At 38.0% G+C, this 10,883-nt stretch overlaps 2 protein-coding genes across 2 annotated transcripts in view; one reads left to right on the forward strand and one right to left on the reverse strand.

The window, feature by feature from the left end:
• Positions 1-3,632, reverse strand: part of LOC110449934 (fas-associated death domain protein-like) — a 14,092-nt gene extending 10,460 nt beyond the window's left edge. Inside the window, exon 1 of the mRNA XM_021497120.1 lies at positions 3,142-3,632. Within this exon, the coding sequence (XP_021352795.1) occupies positions 3,142-3,451 (310 nt within the window). The 5' untranslated portion in view covers positions 3,452-3,632. The remainder of the gene's footprint in view (positions 1-3,141) is intronic.
• A 116-nt stretch (positions 3,633-3,748) lies between these two features.
• LOC110449943 (alpha-2-macroglobulin receptor-associated protein-like) overlaps positions 3,749-10,883 on the forward strand; it is a 28,795-nt gene continuing 21,660 nt past the window's right edge. The window contains exons 1-2 of the mRNA XM_021497128.1: positions 3,749-3,915; positions 8,512-8,653. Of these exons, the coding sequence (XP_021352803.1) occupies positions 3,760-3,915; positions 8,512-8,653 (298 nt within the window). The 5' untranslated portion in view covers positions 3,749-3,759. The remainder of the gene's footprint in view (positions 3,916-8,511; positions 8,654-10,883) is intronic.

Consider the following 10,883-nt stretch of genomic DNA (forward strand, 5'->3'; position numbering starts at 1 on the left):
GCAAGCCTGGTGTGAATCACACGGAGGCGATTTTAGAATTAATTGACAGGATCCGTATCCATTAATAGGTTTGTAATATGAACTTTTTATGTTGATCTCCTACATAATTGTAAGTTAAACTCTGCCTTATATGTCGTTAAATTATCAAGTTTACGTAACAAGTGCAAGCGAAATCTTAATTGACTGCTATGTTGGAAACTTCGTCTACCTTTCCGATATAGGTCAGACGTCTAAATATGGGTGTCATGACCATCAGTAGTAATACTATATTTGGCCGTGAAGGCCATATAAGGAAACGGATAACATCACGCGTGATCTAACATGGCCGTCGTTTCTGTTTTTAGAGTTTTTAGTAAGGATTTGTTATTTCAACGATGAACGAATATGCAATATTTTGATAACATTATAATCATATTAAGCGTGAATCATATATATTATTACAGTTAGCACTTTTGATTTTCCTCAGTTAGTTGGAACAGGACTGCTTCATAGCTCCGACCACGTAATATATAAATGTAAACAGGGACGTAAATGCAAGAGTCACCAATTTTAGCCAATCACAGGACAATATTTCCGTGTAAAGGGTTAATCCAGCGACAGTTCCAAGAGTAAATACGAAGTATTAGATGGATACTTAGTTCTAACTAAGAATAAGATTATATCCAATGACTTGTGAGTGAACTGGAGTCCGTGGTAATGGATTTTATTTGCAGTTTGTTTAGTATTACTGGTAGGTGACGTTATGTCTCTTTTATGAATATCTGAGCTCATTAACTGAAGTATTTTTACCGGAAGTTGCGTGTAGCATGCATGACCTACAGTCAAGTGGCAGTTCCCGATTGAGATAAACAGGGTTCATTTTCAATAAGAATACGACATTGTGATAAGGTCATATGTTCTACAAAGGAAAGGAATGATATTTACAAGACATTCAAGTGCATTTGAGTCCAAAGTTACGCATAATAAAGACAGTAGGTCCGGTATATGATTCAATTTAGCACCAGTGATTATCGCTAGAGGCCGTCTGTGTGAAATCGACATTTATGAATATCTGAGCTCATTAACTGAAGTAATACCAATAGCTGGCGGCTAACGCCTTAGCTAAAAATGATCGAGTTATGATTAATTTATTATTACGATCGGCGGCGTGGCATACGTGTGTGAATAGAACTCGACATATGAAGAAGCGTCTTCAGAACATATCTCAAATATTAACCTATAATGTAAGCGACATCAGAAGATATGTTATTCATATAACTATGATACACTTTTATACTAAACTTCAGGTAGAAATTTGAATAAATAACCGATTAATGATGTTTTTGATTATTACGATCGACGGCTTGGCACACGTGTATGAATAGAACTCGACAGATTGTGAAGCGTCTTCAAACTATATCTCTTAAAATATTTTTTTCTGTTTTGAAGTATAAGCAAGGCCTGTTCATCATGAAAACATTGAAAATTACAACTTATAATTTGTGATAAATGAACCTGTACGAGAGTAATGAAATGTCCTGAAATTTTAATACCTTCACCTAATTATTTACAGGAAATAGATATATATATAGACTGACACTGATTAACTCACTATTGTTTTCTCAAATACAGCAGTGTGAATTATTATGTGTGCCAGTTATTTCATAAGAAGTTTAAAACGATTGTATTTTTCAGCTGCCCTGCAGGTAGGGCGTAAGAATTGTACCTGCTGCCCCCAATTGCATGATCGTAAGAGTTGACTAAATTTGGGACCTTATCTCTTCTCTCCTTTCTAAATAACTTTCTTTTTCCTAATGTCTCCCTTGACAATGCCTCACTTTTGGCCATTTGTTGAGCGTTCGCCCCTGTGAGGAAGGCTTTGGGTTCTGTCCCCTGGCCGAGACATACCAAAGTCTTTAAAAATGGCAGTTTCTACTCCTGCTTAACGCTCAGCNCAAACAAACAAACAAACAAACAAACAAGTATTTTTCAGCTGTACCTTTACAACAATAACAATTAAGTCCTAGTGTAGTCTTCATTTAAACTTATAGGTACTTAGGGATTTTTTTTTAAACACTTACATTAAATCGATCAGTCACACGAACATATAACGGACCCCGAGTAGAACCAAGTCCACGTCCGTAGGGTCTGGTAACATGCTCGTTTCAAGAGTGTGGCTGAGAGTTCTACAATATAATCCGGTCTAACTGTGTTCACCTATGCAAAGGTCTACCCTACGTACACATATGTGACACGGCGTATAGCTTCGTAAAATCGTAAAATTAAATTTACGATAGCTCAATCATTTTTTAACAAATCTACCTGAAGTTTGGTATAAAGGTGTATCATAGTTATATGAATAACATATCTTCTGATGTCGCTTACTTAATCGATTAATTTTAGAGATATAGTTTGAAGACGCTTCACAATCTGTCGAATTCTATACACACACGTGTGCCAAGCCGTTGATCGTAATAATCAAAAACATCCTTAATCAGTCCAGGGATGTGTAGTCACACCCCTGCTCAGTCATTTATTCAAATTTCTACCTGAAGTTTAGTATAAAGGTGTATCATAGTTATATGAATAACATATTTTCTGATGTCGCTTACATTATAGTTTAATATTCGAGATATTGTCTGAAGACGCTTTACGATCTGTAGTGTTCTATTCACACACGTATGCCACGCCGCCGATCGTAATAATAAATTAATCATTACCCTTACCCTAACATATCTTCTGATGTCGCTTACTTTAGCGGGTAATTGTAACGATATTATCAGGCGACGCTTTCTACACTTTTCAAGTTAATACACACATGTGCCACGCCGCGATCGTAAAAATTAAATTCATCATAACTTGGTCATGCAATTTTTCAAATATCAAATTGAAATTTGGTACAGAGGTGCATTATAGTCATATTAACAGCATATCTTCTGATATCGCTTACTTTATTCAGTATTTTTGAAGATTTTGTCTGGCGACGCTTGTTGTCACTTAAAGGCGCTTGTTGTCGGTTGAAGACGCTTTTTAGTCAGACCCTTAATCAGTATACTTGTTTTAAAGAAGTGGAGCAACATGGAAAAGGTCAGTTTGACAATGTAAACGTCAAATATTATATAAATAACGTTTGATTTATTGGGGTTTTCTTCTGTTGCTTACCTGTTCCATTGCTAATATTGTTTCGGGTTTTATTGTAACTTTCCAAAACATGCAATACGTCCTTTCTTCCGGAACAGCATCCAGAGAGCAGTTTTTGTAAGAAGATTACATTGTTACCACCAAGAAAATCACGGCTTTCTAGATTGTCACACAATTCGAAAAAACTTTCTATCTTTGACAAGTCACGTTTTCCTATTATATCTTTACACATGTATTTCATGGCCACAAGATCATCTTTTTTCAACAAGTTTGACAAACGCACCAACATTCCTCTAAAATCAGGGTTCTCTCCACTACTTTGGGCAGACATTATCGAGAAATCTTAGAGTCGGTTGTGATAATAAACGTCTGATCTACTTGAGATTGTTGGTTCTGTTCTGTTACACAAACGTGCCTAGTTTAACTCCTCAAATAGGCCAAAGATCCGTCTTCGGGTACAGTGAAAATTCCAAACAGGGAAATGTAAATATGGAAACTACCAGCTCTCCAAAACGCTTGACAAAGTTGCTCTGCTTTCATTAGGGGAAAGCGTTTAGCTGATTCACTACAAATAGCTCAGCAAGACGCTTTGCTTTATTGCACTTAACACTAAAGCATTTGACGAACACAGATTACAAGATGAAAGTAGGAGGCGTGTGCGGAATATTTATGTTTCTATTTGTCTCTATTTCTAGAGCTGGAAAATACTCTGAAGATGTCAATAAACCGTTGACGGAATCTAAGAAACCATTTAGAATGAACAAAGTGAATATGATTTGGAATAAAGCCCAGAAAGTAAGTTATGTAAATTATAGGTGATCACAGGGACTCGGTTTCGGGGTAATTTCTGTTAATAATAAACCTTTACACACCAGTATGGCAGTAAATAACAGTACTAGCACTTTTATCCGGTGTTTATACACATTCTCAAACCTTATAAAAATTGAGGGTATCGAGGTATAAGAAGAAGTACTCGGTTTTGGGATTTGGTTTGTTAAAAAACACTATAAAAAGTGTTGCTGTTATTTACTGGTGTGTATTAACCAATATCAAATAGTATCTAGTGAATGAGTATTGACAAAAATGTGTATAGAGAGTGTAAGTAGCAAATTGTATGAATGTATGATTGAGTGTATGAATTGAATACAATAATATACATAGCTTATTAATTACATGTATATATATAATATCATACTAACACCCCTATCATGGAGAAGATTGATATAGGCCTAGCCTGTTATATCTTATCCATTTATACATACCTGCCAACCCCGGACATACTAAAAGAGGGTGATGACCCTCTTTTGGAAATAAAAAAGAGGGTCATAGTGCGCAACAGCTTTTTTCGCAACAAATATAAGAAAAAGAGATATTAAATTAGAACTTAAATATTTTAATGATGTTAAGTTACATTCTACATTCATTGAACTGTTCTTCCAGCAGATCTAGCTAATCCTCATCCACAATACCAAATTCAAAGCTGAAAAATAAAAAGGTTTGTCAACAACACAACTTATGAAATTAATTCATAATAATATATATGATACTGTGTTTCCACAGGCATTTTTTATGTCAATTAAAATGGTCCTGACAATAACATGTCACATTCTGCTCATATAAAATACCATTTTGTTTCTGTCAATGAAAATGGTCCTGACAATAAGAAGTTGTACCCTACTCATATAAAATATTAGTTTTATACGAGTAGGGTTTGAACTCTTATTGTTAGGATAATTTTGATTGACAAAAACAAATCATCAAATGCCTGTGCATGTTTTTGAATGTCTTAGTAACGTCGTTTTAAGCACCAGATCAAACTGAAATATGCGATTTACAAAGACTAAAGTGCAGAATGCAGCGTTTGGTCCACGACCGCAGGACTTTATACACTAAAACTCATTTTCCTACGATATGTGAACAATTATCTTTTCTTTTAGCATTTCGTGTATACTATAGTCAGAGACGTATATGCAAGTCCCGAGCCGCAAGTCCCGATAATGACTTCTTTCTTCAAGAAGACATAATGTTACCTTCAAAATACGTACGATCTATTCTACGTAAATACAATTGTAAAAACAACTATTATTTGTTAAAACACCTGACTAATGAGTTGCCAGCAAGTTCAGTAACAACGGTATTTGTATAAACATTTGGAAAAAACGTTCTAGTACGTATATAAACAACTCGCAACTTACCTGTTGGTGAGGAACGAAAACAAAAAATAGATGGTCTTTCTTATGAAGAAGGATGGAAAAGTCTAGAGAATTCCGAGTGACTTCGGTAACTTCTAATATACGAAAAGATTCCGGGAGAAAACAGGTGAAATTGACGAAATCTGGGTCAAAATCGTAACCCTGCGGGTGAAGTTATAAAAGCGGGTGAAAGGCTAAAATCCCAGGTGTAACCCGACGAAATCGGGTCACTTGGCAGGTATGTTTATATGTATAATAAAATTTGTTAAAACAATATTATCCGGAAACAGAGTACTTTTTTTTTAAACCTAGTTACCCTCAATACACAGTTATCTACTTATGTGTGTAGGTTTATTATTAAACAAAATTATCCCGAAACAAGCCCCTGTGGGTGTTATCAGTTTTGTGCACTGGGCTGTTCTCGTTTATTGCGGTCCAACGGCTAATTTGGTTGGACCAGATCTAGAGTTGTTCTTTTATGAAATACAATGTATGGTTGGACCTAGAAATATGATGCTGCTTTCAGGCGAGTCTTAATGGCCAAGCCTTACAAGGCCTGCATAAACATTTGCAGGTCCGCTAGTATTAAGACACGAAATGTTACATTTAAAAACAGACAAACCGTTAGAACAGGCCTACATTTTGTAGGAATATACATGAGAAGCAGCCATGATTTCGTACTCATACCGGTAGAAAACTGTTGAAATGGCGGAAGACTGTCATAGACATGTGTATAATCTACTAATGGAAACAAAAAACTAGCAATATAAACTGTACTTAAGAAAAGAACAACATTTTCCAACAAATTTCATCTGTCGGAAGTAGCCGTCATATGTTTCTGTGTCTCTATTTTTATTCAGTGTTCACAGAAAGATTCAAACCCTGGTCTGGCATATTTTCCCACTCCTGTTACAAAATTTGTAAGCTTGCCATTTGGGCCAAAGGGCCAGGTGAGCTTATGCCATACTGCGGCGTCCATGGTCCGTCTGTCAACTTTTTCTTTTAAATGACTTCTTCTGAAGAACTGGAGGACCTAGGGTCATGATATTTGGCCAGTAGGTACCTGGGATGGAGTGCTATAAACTTTCCTCATTAAAATGACCTTGACCTACTTTTAAGGTCACAGGGGTCAAATATGTTCAAAAATTCAAACAACAATATCTTAAGTACCATTTGGACTAAAGTCATGATACTTGGTAATGTTATGTAGACCAGCAGTGCAAATCTTTTTCTTTATCACAGTAATGAGGTCAAAGGTCAATTTTAAGTGGTAGTAGGGGGTCAAACGTTAACATGGGTTAAAAGCATTAACAATCTTCTTCACAAGTTCCATAAGGCCCAGGGTCATGATATTTGGCCAGTAGGTACCTGTGATGGAGTGCTATAAAATTTTCTCATTAAAATTACCTTCACCTTCTTTTAAGGATACAGGGGTCAAATATGTTAAAAACTTCAAACAACAATATCCTAAGAACCATTTGGACTAGAGTCATGATACTTGGTAATGTTATGCAGACCAGCAGTGCAAATATTTTTCTTTATCACAGTAATGAGGTCAAAGGTCAATTTTAAGTGGTAGTAGGGGGTCAAATGTTAACATGGGTTAAAAGCATTAGCAATCTTCTTCACAAGTTCCATAAGGCCCAGGGTCATGATATTTGGCCAGTAGGTACCTGTGATGGAGTGCTATAAAATTTTCTCATTAAAATTACCTTCACCTTCTTTTAAGGTCACAGGGGTCAAATATGTTAAAAACTTCAAACAACAATATCCTAAGAACCATTTGGACTAGAGCCATGATACTTGAGTATGTTATGTAGACCAGCAGTGCAAATCTTTTTCTTTATTACAGTAATGAGGTCAAAGGTCAACTTTAAGTTCTAGTTGGGAGTTAAATGTCAACATGGGTTAAAACTTTAGCATCTTCTTAAGTTCCATAAGGCCCAGGGTCATGATATTTGTCCAAAGGTTACTATATATTAAGTGCTAGCCGGAGTCAAAGGTCAACCTGGATTAAAAGCTTAAAAATCACAATTTCACACTCAAATTTCAAACAACAATATCTTAAGAAGCGTTTAAGAGATGTTAAAATGTCTTGTGTTCTAGTTACCAAATTTGGTCTGAAGTTATCTATATATCAGTTTCATGTAACAAAAGAAACATGTGAGCGATACAGGCCCTCTGGGCTTCTTGTTTGCTTCTAGCATTGGGTATGCATTTGGCAAGGAGATACCCAAGCCTTGTAAGAATAAACCCCTATAGTCCATAATTACACCCTACATGGACATATATTTTGAACATGTAGACCAGGCTAAGTATCTTGGTGTCGCTCTACAATTTGACCTTTTACAGGATTCCCATATAAATAACATCTGCTCAAAGGCTTATTCGAACATGCTTGGCTTTTTGAAGGTAAATCTCATAATTGGCTCAACATCAGCAAATTTAACGGGCAGGCATATTATAAATCCCTAGTGTGACCATCACATACGATAGATACCTGTATAGTATGGGACCCTCTCACGCAAACAAATATTGACAACTTCACAAGATTGACAGGGCAGGCTGTGTGCTACATGCATGTACTTAATAAGCAGAGGTACAATCAACAAACCTCAAGTGTGTCCAAAATGTTTGACCACTTAAAACTGTGGCCCAAGATGGCATATAGATACATACATAGATATATACATAGATACATATAAAGATACATACACAGATATATACATAGATACATACATAGATATATACATAGATACATACATTGATTCATTCTGACAAAATTAGGATTTTACGATTCTTTGACAGTCATTTCTGAATTAAAAAAACCCCAACAAAATAAAAGTATATTTCAAAAGTTGCAACATTTAGAATTCAATTTTTTCTTTATAACTGTACTTCTGCGCTTGGTTTTGCTAATGTTCATCTAATTTATATTCAAATTGTTTAACTGTATTTGAATTCACAACATTTGAAGGAAGGATAGATGAAGAGATGCTCATCTAACAGTGTTCTACAATATTGTTTAATCGAAAAGTTGCTGTCATATGAATCTCAGGTGTGTGAATCCACCTATAAAATATACTTGAATGCATTTTCCTAACTCTGGGATGACATTGTATCAAAGTGTGAGTTAAACAGTGCTATGATTTGTCAAATTTGCAGGAAATTAAACCTGTGTTATGGTCATTTTCTACAGCGACTATCCAGGCCCCGCCTGGCAGACCTGTATGCTGACCTCACTATCCAGGATAAAGTGGAGAGGGAACTGAAGAAACTCAAGGCTGAAGACCGTGATAAAGATGGAATGAAGGAAGCAGAGGTCCGACAGAGACTGTTGGGTCAGTAGATCTGTTTATAGAGCCCCTGGCCTGAGGTCCAACAGAGACTGTTGGGTCAGTAGATCTGTTATATAGAGCCCCTGGCCTGAGGTCCTACAGAGACTGTTAGGTCAGTAGATCTGTTTTATAGAGCCCCTGGCCTGAGGTTCCAGGGAGACTGTTGGGTCAGTAGATCTGTTATATAGAGCCCTTGGCCTGAGGTTCAAGGGAGACTGTTGGGTCAGTAGATCTGCTTTATAGAGCCCCTGGTCTGTGGTTCGAGTGAGACTGTTGGGTCTGTAGATCTGTTATATAGAGCCCCTGGCCTGAGGTCCGACAGAGACTGTTAAGTCAGTAGATCTGTTAAATAGAGCCCCTGGTCTGAAGTTCCAGGGAGATTGTTGGGTCAGTAGATCTGTTATATAGAGCCCCTGGCCTGAGGTTCCAGGGAGACTGTTGAGTCAGTAGATCTGTTATATAGAGCCCCTGGCCTGAGGTTCAAGGGAGATTGTTGGGTCAGTAGATCTGTTTTATAAAGCTCCTGGCCTGAGGTTCAAGGGAGACTGTTGGGTCAGTAGATCTGCTTTATAGAGCCCCTGTTCTGTAGTTGGAGGGAGACTGTTGGGTCAGTAGATCTGTTATAGAGCCCCTGGCCTGAAGTCCGACAGAGACTGTTGGGTCAGTAGATCTGTTATATAGAGCCCCTGGCCTGAGGTTCAAGGGAGACTGTTGGGTCAGTAGATCTGTTATATAGAGCCCCTGGCCTGAGGTCCGACAGAGACTGTTAAGTCAGTAGATCTGTTAAATAGAGCCCCTGGTCTGAGGTCCGACAGAGACTGTTAAGTCAGTAGATCTGTTAAATAGAGCCCCTGGCCTGAAGTCCGACAGAGACTGTTGGGTCAGTAGATCTGTTATATAGAGCCCCTGGCCTGAGGTTCAAGGGAGACTGTTGGGTCAGTAGATCTGTTATATAGAGCCCCTGGCCTGAGGTCCGACAGAGACTGTTAAGTCAGTAGATCTGTTAAATAGAGCCCCTGGTCTGAGGTCCGACAGAGACTGTTAAGTCAGTAGATCTGTTAAATAGAGCCCCTGGCCTGAGGTCCGACAGAGACTGTTGGGTCAGTAGATCTGTTATATAGAGCCCCTGGCCTGAGGTTCCAGGGAGACTGTTGGGTCAGAAGATCTGTTACATAGAGACCCTGGCCTGAGGTTCAAGGGAGACTGTTGGGTCAGTAGATCTTTTATATAGAGCCCCTGGCCTGAGGTCTGACAGAGACTGTTAGGTCAGTAGATCTGTTATATAGAGCCCCTGGTCTGAGGTTCAAGGGAGACTGTTGGGTCAGTAGATCTGTTATATAGAGCTTCTGGCCTGAGGTTCAAAGGAGACTGTTGGTTCAGTAGATCTGTTTTATAGAGCCCCTGGCCTGAGCTTCCAGGGAGACTGTTGGGTCAGTAGATCTGTTATAAAGAGCCCCTGGCCTGAGGTTCGTGGGAGACTGTTGGGTCAGTGGATCTGTTATATAGAGCCCCTGGCCTGAGGTTCAAGGGAGACTGTTGGGTCATTAGATCTGTTTATAGAGCCCCTGGTCTGTGGTTGACTGCTTAAGGGAGACTGTTGGGTCAGTAGATTTGTTATTATATAGAGCCCCTGGTTTGAGGTTCCAGATACCCTCAGCCTGTTATCTTCAATTAGGGGGACTGCCCAAATATGTACTTTTCCCTTGTTTTTTTCATGGAGTCCTTCTCCAACTCCTACAGATTTTATACCATTGTGTACGTTTGCTATACTGGTCATTTGTCTGATTAAGGTGACAGGGTCTGTACCGTACTAGTCATCGAAGTCACACATAAACACTTTTCATAACTGATTGTGCCATGTCAACCATCCCTCAATCTATTAATTACTTAAAGTTTTAATTTGTGATCAATAAGACCACTAAAATTTTGGTAACAAAATGCTCAGCTAGAACAAAATGTCTAAGCTTCGTACGATCTGAGCTTAGGGTATGATCTTAGCTTAGGGTATGATTTGAGTTTAGGGTATGATCTTAGTTTAGGGTATGATCTGAGCTTAGGGTATGATCTTAGTTTAGGGTATGCTCTGAGCTTAGGGTATGATCTGAGTTCAGGGTATGATTGGAGTTTAGGGTATGATCTGAGCTTAGGTATGAGCTGAGTTTAGGGTATGATCTGAGCTTAGGGTATGAGCTGAGTTTAGGGTATGATCTGAGCTTAGGGTATGATCTGAGTT

This window comes from Mizuhopecten yessoensis, unplaced genomic scaffold (genome assembly GCF_002113885.1).
Source record: "Mizuhopecten yessoensis strain PY_sf001 unplaced genomic scaffold, ASM211388v2 scaffold497, whole genome shotgun sequence".
In the NCBI taxonomy this organism is placed as follows: Eukaryota; Metazoa; Mollusca; class Bivalvia; order Pectinida; family Pectinidae; genus Mizuhopecten; species Mizuhopecten yessoensis.